Below are 19,931 nucleotides of genomic sequence, written 5' to 3'. Positions count from 1 at the left end.
TTTTCTCAAGCAGTTGACCAATGCTAAGGAGATTCTAATCTATCTCAGATACTAAGAGGACATCTAAGGAGATTCTAATCTATCTCAGATACTAAGAGGACATCTGAAATTACTTTAGTACCTGATGGTGAATTGATCACCAATTCGCCCTTACCTATAGCTTCTAGGAGTTTGTCGTTACCATCCCGCATCTTTATATCACAGCTTCTGTCAATCTTTCTGAAGATGTTTTCATCTAAGTTCATATGGTTGGTGTATCCATTATCGATCAACTAACCTTTTGCGACTCTATTTTTCGATGCAGAACACATTGCTATGAACATCTACTCCTTCTGAATGTGATATCCCGTAACTGCTTGAGCTTGCATATGCTGTTGAGGGGTTTGCCTTTGTTTTTGCATACTTTATCCATGTGACCCAACTGCATGCATTATCTGCATTTTATATCAGGTCTAAACCAATAATATTTTTCAAGGTGAGTGTTTTTCTTATAGTGCGAACATGGTGAATATTTCTTCTTTCCACCATCTTGCTTCACCCTCTTGTTCTTCTATGTCAAACCTTTCTTACCATTATATTTCTAGGGGTTCACACCATCAATACTCAGGGCTCGCAATGCTTCTTTTGCATGGTCCTCTCGCCTTAGTGCTCTTATTTGCTCTTGAGCATATAGGACATTTATCAATTCTAGAAGAGAGATCACCAATAGGTCCCTTGAGTCTTCAAGTGATGAAATTTTAGATTCATGCCTTTCAGAAAGTGTTGTTATAATATTCTCAATGGCCTTGCTATTTGCAAGCTATTCCTCAAGCAACCTAATGTTATTAATTACCATCATGAATTTGTCTGCGTATTGTTTCACTGTTTCAGCCTCCTTCATTTTCAATTTCTCAAAATCTCTTCTAAGATTAATGAGTTGTTGTTATTTGGTCTTAACCTAACCTTGAAACTCCTCCTTTAGCTTATCTCAAGCTTCTTTTGGGGTCTCGCAAGCCATAATATGTGTGAATATAACATCCGAGACTTCATTCTATATACAGGACATCGCCTAATATATTTTAGCTCGCTCATTACTGTGGTGCTTGATTTTAATGACCGTAGTGTTGTCCCTCAATGATGCGAGCTCGACATCTGTATTCACAACCTCCCACAAGTAATAAGCCTACAGGTAGGTCTTCATCTTAACAACCAAATATGATATTTTTCACCATTGAAAACACCAGTGAAGGTGGAGAAAAACTCAAGGAAGCCATGTATAACACAGAAAGAACAACAATGACCCTTAAGAAAGTTGCTCTGATGCCAATTGTTGGAATTCGATGCTAAGAAAGAAAGAATGACGGAGAAGAAAACAAAGAATTTTAGCAACTAAATTGTCTGCTAAAGCTTTTCTTTTTCATATGCATATATCTTTAAACAATGTAACAAGAGTATTTATAACCAAAAAAAAAACTTTTAACTATGGAAAGAAATAACAAAGATTTTATACTAATAAACATTAAAAATATATTATACTAATAAATTCTAAATCTTCTAAAAATATGGAAAACGTGACTTGCACGCAAGAATCCATACACTATGCAACTTCATCCAGCTTGCATATCTTCTGCAATCCCAGTTCGCATCCTAATTCGCCAAAACTAGTTCACATCTTGCCAAAGGTTCGCCAGTTTTTAATAGTTCACCAAGTATGAAGGGTTCGCCATGTTTAGTCTTCTATATGTGTTTGCCTTGTGCTGGGAGTTTGCCACTCTCGAAAGAGTTCACCATTATTGGAGAGTTCACTAAGTGTGCACAATGCATGAATAGTCATCTCGCAACCAAAAAAAAAAGAAAGTTTAAAATTTTACTTTTAAAATTCAGGAAAACAAAAATCAATTCTTTTTCCCGTTAATTCCTAAGAATTGTTTTCCCCGTAGCGCTTTATTCACTATTTTCAAGGAAGACATGCAAATTTTAACTGAAATCAAATGAATTTCTTCCTCGGAGAAACAATAAACTAACAAAGCTCAAAAAGTGATTAAAAAAAAGTTAAAAATGAGTCAAACACAGCTCATCGGAAACAATACTGCGGTACTACTACTACATTGAACCAAACACACCGTAACAGGTTTTAGATTTAAATTCTTGGCAGTGTTGCCCCGCTGTTGTGTCAGGGAGTAGAGGCCGGCAACAAAAATTATTGGCCAGTGGCAAGAGAGAAAATAGTAACGATGATGATAAGAAAAAGTCTATGCATAGGGGCATTGGGAGGCAAAGAAGGCAAGAAATAGCCACCCTTTATGCTTCTCTTCGAAACCTTCTCCCTCCTAAGTACATCAGGGTAAAAAGTCTGTACACGAATCAATGGATAACCTCTTTTTTTTCAGGCTTTGGCATATTTCATGGGTTTTTTTTCAGGGAAAGTGTTCAATATCAGATGAAGTGGATGGAGCAGTTAGCTACATAAAGTACCTGAAGAAGAGGATCGATGGACTGAGTGGCAAGAGAGATGAGTTAAAGAAGGTATGGGGTAATTCGAGTGGTTTTCACCAGGGGATGAGCATGAGCTGTATCGAGGCCTTCCCTAGCAGTGCTGTAGTTCGCCAATCTTTGGATGGTGTAGAAATTGTGATCAGCGACAGTGTTGGAGCTCAAGCTTTGACCCTCTCAAAGGTGCTACAACAACTGCTTGAGGAAGGACTTGATGTTGTTAATTGTGTCTCTTCCAGAACTGATGGAGCACTAATTTACACAATAAATTATGAGGTATAATTTATTCTTTGATTACTAGATTAACTAATTAGGGGTTCTTGCAACGTTATCAGACTACTAATTTACCAAGTGCAATTGTTTATTTGGCTGCTACAGGTTAGTGATATGAGAGGAGTCGACCCACCTTTTCTGCTGGAGAAATTAGTGTCTCCTGTTTCGCCCAAAATGATTTTTGAATAATAGATTGATTTTATAAAAAAAATTACTTTTTTTTATTTACTTTCTTTAATCTGAAGGTAGCATTACCATTCATAATATTTAATTTTGGATACAATGTATAAAAATTACTCATAGTCCATTCCAACTCTTAAATAAGAGAATAATGCAGTCAAACTCACGCCCTCTTGCGCTAGCAACAATGTCAATACCAATTAAGTTAAAGACTCAATCGACAAAAAACTAATACTTTTTTTGTGTTTAGACTTTGTGTGCAAAACATTTTAACCCATTAATAAATTTTATTGAATTTAATTTTCGAAATATTTTTTTAATAATAAATTTAAAAAACTAAATTTGAATGTTAATTAATTTAGTAAAAAACATTAATTTGAATATTTTTTCATAATTTTAATCTAAAAACTATAAATTTAATTAATAATACATTCGTGGCTTAAGTTAAAAATTTGTTTGGCAACAACATTATTATAATTAAAAATAATTTGAAATGTTATTCTTTTGTTAAAGAGTATCATTGAAATATGTATATATATTTTTAATTAAATAACTTAAATTTTTATTTTTATTTTTAGTGAAATAAGGCTCAATAGAAATTTTTCTTAAAAGAAAAATCATCATAATTACTCATTAAAACAGCCACCATAAACTAAAACTCAATAAGTTTATTTTGTACCCCCCATCCTAAGTCCAAAAATCTGGATTAATCCAGAAGAATTCGCATATTCCTCCCAGTCAAAGTATCATCCTATATAAATTTAGCAAATACATAATGAAATAATGAACTGAATCATCAGGAACTGAGACTCCAATTAAACTCCACACTTCACCAGCTTTGCAGCCCCTTAACAACACATGTTCTAAATCTTCACTTTCCCCACAACGAGGACATCCAAAATTCAGATAGATGCCTTTCTCCAAAAGCCTCACTTTGCGAGGAATATTTTGGGCAATCCTCTCCAAATAAAACCCTTGTCATGTACCTGCCCTACCATATTTAAAACCTTTTCTCCCGAGTTTTGTTAACTTGGAGGAGATTATTGTGGAGAACTGTCCCCAAGTGAGCAGCCTTGTAAGTCATGCACCTGCTCTACCATATTTAAAGCCTTTACTCCCTAGTTTGAAAAGGTTGTTTCTTCTTTACCTCCCTGAACTGGTCAGTATTTCAAATGGCCTATCCATTGCACCAAAATTAGAGAGAATAGGCTTCTATGATTGCCCAAAGCTAAAAATCCTATTAAAAAGGGAGTTGTCAAGCAAAGGTCTTAAAACAATCAAAGGAGAAGAGCAGTGGTGGGAAGGTATAAAGTAGAATGAAACAGATTGGGAAACTCGGTCCCGTTATCTAATGCATATTTTCTCGCCAATCAATAATGAAAAAGATGTGATGGCACAGTTGTTAGAAGACAGATGTATTTGAAGCCTGTTAGAAGTTGGCTTACATGCAGCGCTTGAGATCGAGCCATGAAGTTAGCAGCTGAAGCACATGCAGCTGTCATTTTGATATTTTGATGATGTTTTGTTTTAGTTACAATTGAACTAAGTTTGTAATGAATTTGTTGCAATTTGGTGCTGATAGATTTGATAAATTAGCTTAACCAAGTGTGCAAGCAATGTTTTATAAGTTTAAAGACATTGTTAGTAGAGTAAGGTGTGTTTAGGTAACACTTTCTGATTTTGACAAGTTAATTACTTGTTATATGTAATGTTTTATTTCTCTGATCATCTAAGAATCATTCATCATCAAATTTTCTTCTTGTTTCTGCTTCAAACTAAGCTATCTTTTCTAGTTCTGTTAGCCTAAGTTTCTTGTTTGTTCAGCAAGTCACTATTACTTAAAGCTTATTTTGTTGTAATTGCTTTGTTTCAAGTCTCAACTCCTAAAATTGGTATCGAGAGCTGATTTCTTAGAGTACCTTCTCTTTTCTACTATAAAAAACAATGTCTTCATCAGGTTTCTCTCCAGCACCACTACCAGTATTTAAAGGTGAAGGCTACCACATTTGGGTATTGAAGATGAAAATCTATACCTGCAAGCATTTAACTTGTGGGAAGTTATCAATGCTGATGTTGAACCACCACCCTTGAGAGCTAACCCCATCAGGCATCACTCCGATGATAGAGTTAAGAGGTACAAGGCAATGTCATGTGTAATACCCCTATACCATGTTCGACTCAAGGAACCTGATATAGGAATATTACATTTGTGCTAAAGTAATTCTTGGCTAATCACTAATATATTAGAACATAAAACGGACACTTGGAAAATACTTAATATTTTTCCTAAGTACATGCCATTCTATTCAAAATTTTAAAACATACCCTGTTGTTGCTTGAAGATGTGATGAGATGGAAGCTTGCAATCTCAAAATTCAACTCTTCAAAAATTCTTGTACCTAATCTACACACGGCAATAAACCGTACGCTGAGTATACATCCAGTAGTATTACTATAATTCAAATACTTAAGGTAAAACAATATATATACACATTAAATCTTACCACTATTTTACCTTAATAAATCGTTCATGCATGTAAGCTTTAATTTTAATTTAATAATATGTATTTTAAATAGCTTTTCTTCATTTTAATTTATATATCTTCTTACTACATTAATATCCATTTCATACATTTCATCAATAACCATTTCATAAATTTCATTTCTATATCTCAATTCAATAACTTATTCTAAAGAAAATATTCATTTCTATTCATAATCAATCAATAACAATCAGTTGTTCAGTACTTAATAGAATCATTCAGTAATCATCAGTTATTCAGTAACATTAGTTTTTTAATAATTATTTGAACCAACATTTTTCAATAAAATAATTATAATTAATTCATATGATTATATTCAATTAACTCATACACTATTTCATTATTTCCTATTCATTCTATTTTCACTTTCTATTTCGATATCTCAATTTCAATTCATAATTTCACTTTCTCATACTTTCAATAGTTCAATCGATCAAATTCATTCGATTTTCTCATTTCATTTATTCAACTGATTTCAATATCGATAATTCGATATTTAACAGTTTCATGAACCTTAATTTCATGCTTCAAATCTCATGTTTCAATTCAATTCACAGTTCAACTCTTAATTTCTTTCTCATATTTTTAATAGTACGATTAATCAAATTTATCTAATTTTCTCATTTCAGTTATTCACCCTATTAACAAACCCGGACTTTGGCGGATACACGGATCCAACCAAACACACCAGAATGGCACCCAGTGTCTCATCGGATAGTTCAAAGCAAAGTTGATACCCAGTGTCTCATCGGTCTAGCCAAAGTAAAGTTGGTACCCAGTACCTCATCGAATCTATCCGAAGTAACAGTATGACACCCAGTGTCTCATTGACTCGAGGTCGAAGTATCCCTGAACACTTCCAATCCTATGGCATGCCAACTATATCCGACTCAGCCCGACTAGTTAATAGGGTATTCAATTCACTTTCTTTGTTTCAATCAATATTCATATGAATTCCACTTAAAATCACAATTTCACTTTCATTTCAAAAATTCACTTTCAAAATCAAATACACTTTCCATTCACCACTCAAAATACAATTCAATACTAACACATATTTCTCACTCAATTCAACTTCACTTTAAATCCCAAATTCTCTTTCAATTCAACAATTCAATCATAATCCAATACTAAAATTTATTTAACAACCATTTCAATTATCATTCAATTTCATAACAAAACTTACCTCATAATTTACTTACCAAATACATAATTTAATTTAACATTTAATGAATAAATAAATAATTTGAATTATAGTAATACAAACCCGAATTTATTCGATTACTCCTTGACAACTTTTTCTTTTCCTTTCGGTGCCGATGCCTCGGGTTCTTTGCTAGCTACGAAAATTAAAATAATTATACTATTAATTACAGCACTAATTATAATAAATAATTGAATTTCTAATCAATTCCTACCTTATTCCCAATTTAATCCTAACTAATTTTACTTACTTTTCTAATTTAATTCACACTCTATTTCTATTCAAATTTCATCCATACTCAAATTTAACTATTAATTTTTCAGCATATTTTCTTAATTTCGAATTTTCCTCAATTTAGTCCCTACAACATAAAACTTATAGCTTACTTCACAATTTAATCCCTTTATCAATTCTAACTAAAAATTTTATCAATTTAATCCCTAATTAAATCATTTGTTCAATATGAACTATACTAAAAAACCTAAGAACTTCCAAAATCTCAACTTAATTTCTACAAAACTTTGTTCTAAAACTTCTAAAACATCAAAATTAAAAGAAAAGGACTTAATTGACTTACCAATTTAAACTTCAAACTTCAAATCCCTAGTTTTTTCTTTTTCTTTTCTTTCTTTCTTTCTTTTCTCCTGTTTCGAATGCTCTCTGTTCTTTCTTCTTTCTTTTTCTTTTGTTTTATTATTTTATACCTTATATATATATGTACACACTTTATTTTATTTATTTACTTAACATATATTATAATATATTTATTCTAAATATCTATTAAGTATTTAATCATATATATACAAATGTACACCATCAATTTCATACAATTGTCATCATTTATTTTATTTTTCACACAACAATCTTATAATTTAATTATTTAATTAACAATAATATAATTTAATCTAATTGTCGTAACTATTTTTTTGAAAAAAATGGGATCGACTTGTATTTGAAAATGAAAACGAATAGAGGGAGTCACCACCAATCCTTTTTGGTGAGGTGTGATCGGGTCACCTTAAATTAATCATTTTAATAAAAGTTAAGATTTACTAAAATGATAATTTTTGGTCTACGAAAATCAAGAAAACAGGTTCGGGAGTCGGTTACGCACGAGGAAGGATTAGCACCCTCGATACGCCCAAAATTGGTACCTAGTTGATTAATTAGTGTCTCAGTGTCAAAAATTTAAAAACTTGAAAGAATTTAAAATACGACCCCTCTTTGTATTAATGCCAAAAATGATTGAATAAATTAAAATGGATGTTAAGGACTCTCTCATCTCGAAGTAATAAAATATCATGCCCAGTAAGTTAGGACACGACATCTCGAACTTTGAGGCTGAGCTTGCCTTTTATTTAAAATTAATGTATTTTAACTCCTTTTAAAAAGGATATTCGGTTAGTTAGGGCGAACGAGGAAAATTGAAACCCAGTAAGTTAGGGTACATTTCCTCGAATTCCCGAACACCGAATATTGCGTTCATTTGCGAAAATCTTATTTCGAGGTAACAAAATGTCATACCCGGTAAGTTAGGGCACCACACCTTGCATCTCCGAAAATAGGCATTTTTTAAACTCGTATTGTGATTTAAAAGAATATTCCGTTATTTTGATAAAATGAGAAGAATCGAAACACAGTAAGTTAGGGCACGATTTTCTCAAAATTCCAAACACGGAGTATCGCTTTTCATGAAAAAATAATTGTTTTCTTCAGGGCAAGGTTAATAACATAAAACAAATGCATAAGGGAAATGAAATAAACGAGTACATAAGTAAATAAAAGAAATATAAAACATGACAACAGGAAATTAACAATAATGATGAAAACGATGATAATAATAATGTTGATAATAATAGTGGTGGTAAAACAATAATATTAATAATAATAAAAGTAGTAATAAGAATATCAATATTTATATTAATAATAATAATAGTAATAGAAAATAATAAAGAAATGATAATAGTAATAGTAATAAAAGTGAAAATAATAGTAATAATAATGGTAAATACAAATAGTAATAACAATAATACAAATAATAAGTAATCTAAAATTTAAAATTATTTAAAAGGATATAAATAAAATAAATGATGAAATATTAATAATAAGGGTAATGACATATAAATAAAATAAGTGTGCTAAAATATATGTATTAAATTAGTTAATATAAAAAAATAATAATGCATAAGTAAATAAAAAAAGGAAATATAATAACAATAATAGTAAGAATACAATAATAATAATAGTAAAATAATAAGTAACAATAATAAAGTATAATAATAGTGATGAGTATAATAACAAGTGATAATAATAATAACAGTAACAATGGTAGTAATAATATATTGGTAATACATAATAGAGGGAGTAAAAAAATATAGTAGTTATAGTAGTAATAATATAAACAGTAGCGTATATACGTATGAAAAATAATGGTAGTAAAATATAATAATAGTAATAACAATAGAAGTGGTAATAAATAAATAAAATACAATAGTAATAATATATTAAACAACAAATAATAATAATAATAATAATAATAATAATTAAAAAAATGATGATAGTAAAAAATAAAAATAAAAATAATAGTAATGATAATACATTAAGAATAATAATATGTTAATAACAATAAATTAATGAACTAATAACCAAACTGTAACACCCCAAACCCGGCCCAGACGTTATAACCGGATCCGACATGCCACATCGAAGCGTTCAAAACATTTTATATTGTTGATCTAGAAAAACTTACTTAGTGTTTTAAAAGATAATTTCATTATAGGTTAAAGTGAATGGAAACTGTGCGCCAGGTAGGAAACCGGAAAAAAGGTGGTGAGTCCATCGGACTGCTTAAGTACCAAGCTCCCTTCGGATCCAATCCTAGACATGCATACCGCCATTGCCACACCTTAACGTCATGGATATTTCTGGGAAACCGATTTGATTAAGTCATTTTTAGGAAAAGTGATTAATTTTGGAAAATACTTTCATTGCGGAAGCTTTGCTTGTTGTCATGTTATTTTGAAATCAATTGTTGTTTTTGAAAACGCGCCCTAAAGCTATCCAATTTCAACAGTTAAAATAAGTAATACCTATCTTAGTAATACATATTAAAACCATCAAAAATAATTAAGCGGCCTTATTACATTTAAAAACTCAAAACTTCAAACGTAAATAAAAGGATGTCCAGTTCACCAAAAGAAAATCAAACTTTCAGAACGGGTGGCCACTCCTAATTCCCTCACAGCTCCAAGCCCACTATGGTTGGGGATTACCTGCGTGGATGAAAATAAAATGGGTGAGTTTGGGGAAACTCAGTGTGTAAATTAACCCAACCATAGCCTATATCAGCTCAAACCACAGAAATAGAATAAGTTGGCCTTAGCCCAGAATAGAAATTTAGAATAAAGCCCATAGGCCCATAACAGATCAGAACAGATATTACATGAATGCAGAAATCCCAACCCAGATTCATCCATAACACCCCCGTACCAGCCTTACACCATGTGGGGAGACTACTCGATCCACCCAACCGCTACACACCACAGAAATCGCAGCGAGGCTGCCAGATATTGTGACGAAGTCACCAGATACAGATATTGTGGCAGAGCCACCAGAATAGATATATGTGGCAGAGCCACCAGATTAGATAATTGTGGCATAGCCACCAGGACAGATATATGTGGCAGAGCCACCAGATCAGATAATTGTGGCATAGCCACCAGGACGCTTCCTCCATAGTATAACCCAAGTCCCCATGCAACAGATATATAATCATGGCATACATCATACAGAATCAGATCGTCATGCTTTTCAGTCAAAAGTAACCCTAGGGGTATAATGGTAATTTTGCATACATAGGGGTATTCAAGTAATTTAACTATTCTTAAGGTTTTCATACATAACATAGCCATTTACGTACGATCAGAAACACTTACCGCGTTTTCTTACCAATTTGGGCCCGTTGGCCCATTATCCCGTTTTTGGCCCATTAAGCCCAAAAATATCGAAATGCACAGAATCGCGCACTCTGCAGTCTTATCACTTTAATTTACCATATACATCAAACTATTAATCTCATGAGCATTCACACACTCGCAAGATCTCAAAATACCAGCTTTTCGGCATTTCGGCTTTTCGGCTTGTGCCGATCTAGTCTATAAGAGGGTGTTAGTTACACACCTGTTTGCGACGATATGCTGACGAGATCCACACACGAACCGCCTACAATTGGATTACTAACACGTTAATCTAACTATTCAAATACGAACTACGTATTAACCCCTTACAATATTTGGCCAACCACACCTACAGATCAGAGTAAGCTTATAAGAAATCAATAAGCAACTCATTAACAAATTTTTGTCAGTGTTTACCACATAATCATAATTTCACTGCAAGCTGTCTTCCTGAGCAACAGTCACTAAATCATTTATAACTGGAGCTACGAAACTCCAAATCAAGTTCCGTTAATTTTCCATGAAAATAGACTCATATATCTTCTATCCATAAAATTTTAAGAATTTTTTGTTTAGCCAATCAATACCAGATATTTCTCAAAGTTTCCCATGTTTCACTGTTTGACTAATCTGACCACTCTTCATTACGAATCAAATTTCTTATTGTACAGAATTCAAAATATGTTCTTATTTATTTCATTTGAAACTAGACTCAATAAGCTTTAATTACATAATTTATTCAGCTTCTAATTCATCTCCCACAATTTATGGTGATTTTCCAAAGTCACGTTACTGCTGCTGTCCCAAGCAGATTTATTACCAAATCACTCTTTCACACATACCTTGCGTGCATGTTATTTAAACATGTATATCACCAATCAATCATCACAAATCTATGATTTTACTTAAGTATAATCTCCATTTCATCATTTTAAAGTACAACATGTTAGCCGATTTTCCCTTTAGCATCTAAGGCACATGCATGCTCATTTGTTTGGCTCAACTTCACCTATCTTCCATTTTTCATCAAAAGAACATGAAACAACAACCATTTCCTTCATTTTAATTCATGATTAAATGCTCACAACACAACTAAAAACCAAAATATGCTTCAAGAGTTAAGGTAGAATCAAGAAGAACTCATGAACATCAAGATAGAAGCAAACTACCATGAACTTACCTTCAATTTTCTTCCCCAAGTGACCAAACATTCAAGAGCTTTCTCCTCTCCTTTCTCTTCTCTAACTTTCGGCTATGATGAACAAAGATGGACAAAACTTTGTTCTTTTCACCCCTTTTTCTTTTAATAAAATTTCATATTTCATCCATTTAATTCTTTAATACAAAAGACATGAAATGCCCATCATGGAACATTTACCTAACCCATTATCATGGAACATTTACCTAACCCATTATCAATTTTTATTAATTTGTACCATAAATTATGGATATCAAGTGCACATATTGTCTACAACAACATGATGGCCGGCCACTTCTTGTAAAATGGGAGGTTTGACATGCAAATCCTCCTATTTTGCACTACTATTTATTTGGCCACTACAAATTAGCCTATAGCATTTTCAAACATTTTCACATAGGTCCTATTTCATAATTTCACTCACAAATGACAAAATCAAAGCATGAAATTTTGCCAACATTCACAGAATTCCCGAAAATTAGGGCGTTACACAAACAGTAAGTAAATAAACACCAAAAGTAAAATATAATAATAATATTAACAAAAAAATAATAATAATAATAAGAGATAACAGTAATATATTACCTTAGTTAATTTAATTACAATATTGAAAATAACACAAAAAGGCTAAATTGAAATTAGAGAAAAAGTTAGGGGGCCAATTTGAAAATAAACAAAGAAGAAAGGGACCGATTTAAAATCTCAGAAAAACATGGAGGGCCTAAAACTGGAAATAACCCCACCCTCTAAAGCGCGCGTCTAAAAGGAGGATTAAATTGAAATTCGAAGTAAGTTTCTGGGTCAAAATTAGGAATTAAAAGGGATTTGATTGCGAATTGATAAAAAAGCGGAAGGACCGCGCGCATAAATATCCCAGAAACCCAAAAACACGCGGATCCTTGAAGCGGGTCGGGTCAAGGCGCGGGTCCTGTGCTTGAAACGACGTCGTTTTGGCATTAAGAAGGCCGGCCAAAACGACATCGTTTTAACCGGTTATTTAAGGCAGATTTTTTTTTAAAAAATTCACTTTTCATTTTATTCTTCAAAAAATTTTCTTTCTTCTCCTATTTCTCTCTGCAGGTACCTTCTCCGGTGAGGAGCTCGGCCAATCGCCACCGTGGTCCGTCGCCGGCCACCGCGTGAGAAAGGTGTATTTTTTATTTTTTTCTTTATTTTAATAGCATATATGCATGTCCATGTAGACAGGAAAAGAAAAGTAAAAAAAGAAACAGATTCGAAAATTTAAAACACCTCTCGATTTTTTATTTTTGATTTCTTCTTTGGGCTTTTTTTTTTGCTTCTTGCGATTTGTTGATATTTTTAGTCTCTGTTCTTGATGTTGAATCTGCTTTTTAATATTGTGGTTGAAATCTAGTATATTTTTTATTGTAAAAGTTGTCAATCCCGTTTACAAAGTCTTAAATCGACTTTTATAGCCATTGTACAAGCCTTTTCTCCCATTTGCTGTCTTTTCTCCTTTTTTTCCTTGCAGGTGGTTGAGCGGTGCTGACACGGGCGGTGGAGCAGGTGGTGGCAGAGGGCAGTTGGCCCTAGGGGCTGCGGCTAAGGTTTTTTTAGGTTTATTTTTCTGATTTTTTTTTTTTAGAATTTTTGGCTCATTAGGTTTGGGCTAGGTTTTTTTTTAATTTTGGGTTTGGGTAGTTTTAATTTGGACCAGGCAATTTTGGGCCTTCTATACTAATTATCTATTACTTTAATATTAAGTAAAAAAATTATTTTATAACAAGTGTACATATATCTATTTATTACAAATGTACCAATATTTTTATTATAATTGTCATTATTCAATTTGTTTATTATACAAAAATCTCATAATTTAATTATTTATCTAAAAAATATCTTTTAATTTACTAATGATAAGTAATAAATAATAAATATCTTATGCTTAATTAATAAGCAAATTACATCTATAATTTACAATTGTATGCTTTTTTTTAATTGCACATGTATATCATTATTATCACACATTTGGCTTCATTTTAATTTATTTAACAATAATAATAATTATAATATAGTTATAATAATACTACTAATAATAATAATTAAATCTACTTGCCGCCTCAACCATTGAGAAATGGTTTATTTGTCATTGTGATCCCCCTTTCTTTTTATTAATCTATAATTAAACTTTTACTCTTAATTCAATTTAATCCTTTTTTTCCTAATTACTCTTAATGAAGCTAAATTCACCTAAATAGAACCTAATTAGGCACACCACTAGTTTCATAAATGTTTCTAATAATTATTTACAAACTCATTTCACTAAAACGAAGGCCCGATATTGTACTTTTTCGATGCCCGTGAATTTTGGGTCATTACATCATGCATCTAAAACAGTGTGTCAGACTTGATTTTCACAAGGATCATGGCCTGTGAGACTCCAAAACAGGCTTGGGACAAGCTTAAAGAAGAGTTTTAAGGCACTAAAAAAAAGACAGTAACAACTTTTAAACTTAAGAAAGGATTTTGAAAACCTTAATATGAAGGAGTTAGAGACAGTTAAGCAATATTCAGATAGAATCATGGTTGTTGTGAATAGCATCAAACTGCTTGGGAAACAATTTAGTGAAGCCAGAATAGTGGAGAAGGTTATTTCAACCTTACCTGAGAGATATGAACCCAAAATCTCTTCTTTGGAAGATTCAAGAGATTTTTCAAGCATCTCTTTGATTGAGCTAATCAATGCCCTATATGCTTAGGAACAAAAAAAAGCTAGCAGACAGGAGGAGCATCAAGAAGGTGCTTTTCAAGCTAAGAGTAAACCAACCTTGAGCTCCTCTGGCTATAAAGGGAAGAAAACTTGGCCAGACAAATCAAGAAGAGATGGAACAAGAAGAAGGTATCCACCTTGCTCACATTGCAAAATAGTTAGCCATCCTGAAGCTAACTTCTAGTTCAGACCTGATGTGCAGTACAATGTTTGTAAACAGATGGGCCATGTTGAGAAGGTTTGTAGAAAAAAAGGCAAGTATAAGCAAAACCAACCTCAACAGCCTAGAACAGAAGCTCAAGTGGCAGAAGAAGGTTGTGATCAGGAAGAACAAGTATTTGTTGTCTCCTGCTCAACTTTCAAAAGAAAAATCACAAAAGGGTGGCTGATTTATAGTGGTTGCACAAACCACATGACACCTGATGCTGCTATTTTCAAAAGCATTGATAGAAGCTTCAAAACAGGAGTAAAAGTGGGCAATGGACAATACATTAAAGCAGAAGGCAAGGGAGATCTGTTGATTGACACTCCTTCAGGTACCAAACTTGTTTCTAATGTTCTGTTTATACCTGAAATTGATAGAAGTCTACAAAGTATTGTCCAGTTGCTTGAAAAGGCATACTCTATAGTATTCAAAGGCAAAAAGTATCTGATTAGTGGTCCAAGTGGATCCAAGCTCATGTCAGCAATCATGACTGACAAAAGCTTTGTTGTTGATTAGAATAAGAATTCAATTTATGCCAACACAACTGCATTAGATGAATCCAAGTTGTGGCACAAAAGGTTTGGCCACGTCAACTATAAGTCTCTATTTCAGTTTTCTAAAGAAGACTTGGTTGAAAATTTCACAAAAAAAAATTGAAAAACATGATGCTTGTGAAGTATGTTAGGTAGGAAAGCAAGTTAGACTACCATTTCCTGCTAATAAAGCCTGGAGGGCCTCTAAAAAATTGCAATTGGTCCACACTTATATGTGTGGCCCTATGAAGACTGAATCTTTGAATGGCAGTAGGTATTTCATCCTTTTAATTGATGACTACTCAAGACTCTATTGGGGCTGTTTTCTCAAGTATAAATTGTTCGCCCAGGCCCATAAAAAAACCAAAAATAAAAATATATTTATAAAACCAAACAAAAATAAATAACATACCAAATGGTTTATAGGGCCAAATTCCATTTACAAAACCCAAACCTAAAATGAAAAAATAAAAATCAATACAATAAAAGTCCATTAAACTAAAATAACCCATGACCCAATTGAATAAACCCTAAAATCCAATTCCAATAGCCCAAACTCGAGGCCCAATACACCCAAAAAGAATCTCAACAGCCTGAGAATGCCAGAAACTTATGGAATAAACTAGAATAGTATAAGAGGGTCGGCTTCCCACGAGGGATTCTCACGCATGACTACCTCCGTACATCCCAGGTGCACCTCCGTACATCCACGTTGACAGAACCTGCAAGAAAGAAAAATAAACAGCAATGGAATGCACGAGAAAGAGGCTAACAGTGTAACGTCCCTAACCCGAATCCGCCACCGGAATAGAGTTACAGAGCATTACTGGAGTTACCGATTTATTTATCATATATTTCATTTCATCTAACATTCATATTTGGAACCAATTAAAATCAAACATATTGTCCCTTAACATACTTATTTTTCTCGATATGTTGTACTTGAATTTATTACTCGTCTCAATTTAATTAATTTCCTTATATCAACGTATCAAAGATAATCACCTATTTACATGTCATGATAAATATTATTCTTTTGCCATTTCTTCGTAAACATAAATCAGGTAATTCATTATATCGATATTTCATGCATTTAAAAATACAATTCAAGTTACACTAATTTACCTCGTTACTTGTTCATGTTTATAATTTCATTAATTCGATATCTTTTCTTTTCTACGTTCAAGTCTCGTATTCGAGTCATCCGGATCTTTACAAAGAAATTTGATCGTCGTTTTCATTTATTTCATGTTCTAATACATTCAATTGATACTCTAAACAAAATTACCATTTTACCTCTAAACTTTTTAATTAATGACGATTTCATCCTTAGGCTAAAAAAATAAAATTCTTGCAATTTAATCCTTATTTCCAGCTGTTATTCTCAAACAAATTGATAACAACCCATGAATTCTATAAAATATCAAAATTTTTCATAATTTCAACAATTTTCAATTTAATCCTTAAAACATGTTTTTCCCCGATCTTGAGCTAAATTAATAATTTCATTCAATTTTGTAATTTTAAATGATAAAATAATTCATTTCATGCAAATTGGTCATTTCTAACATTTTTAAAAAATTACCCATAAAGTTTTAATTTTATTCAATTTAGTCCCTGAGCCTAAAACATGCAAATTAGCCATGCTAGATGAGTATTCATACATATTTTCCTCCTCCTCCTCTCCGTTCCACATCCTTAATTTATATAATATGCTACAAATAACAATATCAATAATTTCACTATTTACTTATATGTATATTCAAAACTGTCCATTTGCGTCATAGTCACTAAATTATTTATATCTTGAGCTATAGAACTCGAAATTAAGATCCGCTAATTTTACATGAAACTAGACTTATGTATTTTCTTATCATAAAATTTTCAGAATTTTTGGTTTACCCAATAAGTACAGTTTATTCTTTAAAATCACCCTTATTCTGTTGTCTAACAATTCCAACCCTTCTTAACTAAAAATTAATTATCTCATTGTACAGAATTCAAATGATGTTCCCGTTTATTTCTGAAAATAGACTCATTCAGAATTCTAATCATATGATTTAAGCCCATAATTATTTTTCTCCAATTTTTGATTATTTTACAAAGTCAGAACAGAGGAACCCGAAATCATTCTAACCTTATCTCACAAAATTTACTATATCTCACAATTTACAATTTCATTTCTTACACCGTTTCTTTTATAAGAAACTAGACTCAATAAGCTTTAATTTAATTTTTTATTTAACCTCTAATTCAATTCCCACAATTTTTGGTGATTTTTCAAATTTAGACTATTATTGCTGTCTAAAACTGTTTTAGTGCAAGGTATTATTTATCATGTTTATAACACCCTTATTTTCTTTCTCTACACTATTTTTCATTATTTTCTCTTATTTTCTCTTCACTAACATGACAAGAACATAAGACCATATATAAGAAAACTCTAAATCAACATCAATTCCATGCTTTTTCAACAATATTAAACTTAAAAATATATTGAAATCTTGATGTTCTTACCTTTTCTTATTGACTTCAATCTTTAACTTGATTTTTCTCTCTCCTCTAGCTTCTATTTCTTGAATCCAACTTGATATTCTTGCTCCCCATCATCTCCTTGCTATCTTTCTCTCTTGATGGCTATGGAAATTCTTTCAATTTTTAGGTGAAAACAATGAGTTTTTGGTGGAAGGACTAAATTGTAAAGAAAGAAAACTTATTTTCTTCTTCCTCTCTCACGTTGGTTTGCATGGGAAAGAAAATATGATGATTCTTCATCTTTCTTTCCTTATATATATATATACTAAATAAAATAATAATAAAATAATAAAATATTATTTAAAAATCAATTTAAAGTATTAATAAACTAATATTTATTTATTTAATTTATCTAAAATATCTCCAACATCATCACTGTCTCTAGATTTCTCTCTCTTCCAATTGACCATTTTGCCCTTAGTGATATTTTAAAATTCCATTCTTGAGTCATCACTTAATTTGGTAAAATTGCAATTTAGTCCCTCATAATTCTTCACCTATTCAATTTGGTCCTAATTCATCAATTTTCCTTGGTTTCTAGATCATTCCACCCTTAAAATATTTGCACTATTAGTCCTTCAAATTTTCATATTTACACTTTAATCCCTCAAATTTTGAGTATTTACTCTTGGGCCCTAAAACTTTTCTCACTTTTACAATTTAGTCCTTTCTTGAATCAATATGTCATAATATACTTCCCAGTGACACAACTCAATTTTTCCTCTTCTTGTCACTTTATTTCCTTATTTTACTATATTAAGGATAATATCTTACTGTAGAAATTTTCAGGGTGTTACAAACAGAATTTACAGTGATTAAATGTAATTTTATTTTTTATTTACTCTGTAAATCCGGCTATAAAAAGCCATCGAATGTACCTACGCATCTTATGCACACCAGATATTAAAAATCAAGCCAAAAGTTTGAAAGGTGATTTCCAAATCTATTTTTTTATTTCCTTTGATTGGTTTGCAAATTTAGCACGAACACATGAATGGGAACCCAAATCGACGTCGATGAAAGCTCAAACATCTCAGATATGCATAGATGTGGGCGAGGGTCGAGCGGTGTTAAAGTTTTGTTTAAATCTTCAAAATTTATTTTCGTTTTTTGAAAGAATAGCATAAGATTCACGTTTTTTTTTTTAAAAAAAAAAGAGAAAAAGGGAGTGAGGTTACCAGATTTCCAGGGTTGTGGCCTCCGTTGGCATGATCTGGCCATTATCAGCACCATTGGCCATCAAATTGATGGAGGTTAGTGGCTGCGCGATGAAATAAGCCCTCACAGAGCAAGGGTTCTGTCTTTCATCTGCGTTTTGAAAAGAAAACAAATGAAAATAGGGATTTTAGCATCAAAATCAAAAACGGCATCGTTTAAGGGAGAGGGTCCGTGCCTTAACCCGCTTGGAGACCCGAATATGCGCTTTTGCGCCTAAAATGGATTATTTGTGCAGCAGGCCCTTCCCATTCGCGCCGCATTATGATTAGCTCCCATTGCGCCTGATTTGTTTTGTTTTCTTAAAAAACTTCCCTAAAGTTTATATGACATTGCATTTTAGCCCATGTCTCAACACAGTGTTTCAGGATCAGGGATAATTTCAATCTTAGTCCCTGTGAATTCACGTGTGTTATACATGGATCCTTATTTTATTATTAGTAGTTTATTTTAGTTGTAAATTATCCCTTTTTTTATTTTACTTTGATTTCAATTAGGTAATTTGTTTGGATTCATTTTATAGTTTTAAATTCGGGCTTATTTACTCGTATATTTTGAGTTACTTTATTAATTATTATTTTTAAATTTATTTTTATCATATCATTTATATTATTTGTAATGTTTATATTAATTGTATCATTTGTATTATTGGTTTACTTATTTTTTGTAATTTGGGTAATTGTATTTCAACATGTTGTATACTATTTTATGTAATGTTTTATACATTATTATATGTGTATATATATACCTTATAATAAAATTAGCTTTATTTCATTAATATTATTAACATTAAATTACTACATACATTTAAATGTTTTTGAATTTGCTAACATATATATATATATTTCTTGTTTAAAAGGAAATTACATGTTTTATATATTACTTA

The 19,931-nt window shown here is 31.7% G+C and overlaps 2 protein-coding genes across 4 annotated transcripts in view; both read left to right on the top strand.

Annotated features, from left to right (window-relative positions):
- Positions 1–3,091, top strand: part of LOC107896255 (disease resistance protein At4g27190) — a 36,031-nt gene extending 32,940 nt beyond the window's left edge. For 2 of the 3 annotated variants that reach the window (XM_016821367.2, XM_041078019.1), the window contains exons 6-8: positions 2,135–2,323; positions 2,401–2,748; positions 2,851–3,091. In XM_016821367.2, coding sequence (XP_016676856.1) covers positions 2,135–2,323; positions 2,401–2,748; positions 2,851–2,934 — 621 coding nt within the window. In that variant the 3' untranslated portion in view covers positions 2,935–3,091. Of the gene's footprint in view, positions 1–2,134; positions 2,331–2,400; positions 2,749–2,850 lie in introns of those variants that run through there. The other variant, XM_016821369.2, reaches the window with a different exon arrangement.
- Positions 3,092–9,461: 6,370 nt separating this feature from the next.
- LOC107895391 (uncharacterized) lies at positions 9,462–15,278 on the top strand. The gene is made up of 6 exons (XM_016820679.1): positions 9,462–9,479; positions 12,907–12,965; positions 13,319–13,394; positions 14,334–14,435; positions 14,547–14,686; positions 14,747–15,278. Exons 1-6 carry the CDS (start codon positions 9,462–9,464, stop codon positions 15,276–15,278), a joined length of 927 nt encoding a protein of 308 aa, XP_016676168.1.
- Positions 15,279–19,931: the final 4,653 nt, after the last annotated feature.

This window comes from Gossypium hirsutum, chromosome A10 (genome assembly GCF_007990345.1).
Source record: "Gossypium hirsutum isolate 1008001.06 chromosome A10, Gossypium_hirsutum_v2.1, whole genome shotgun sequence".
Lineage (NCBI taxonomy): Eukaryota > Viridiplantae > Streptophyta > Magnoliopsida > Malvales > Malvaceae > Gossypium > Gossypium hirsutum.
This window is presented reverse-complemented; position numbering and strand designations above follow the sequence as displayed.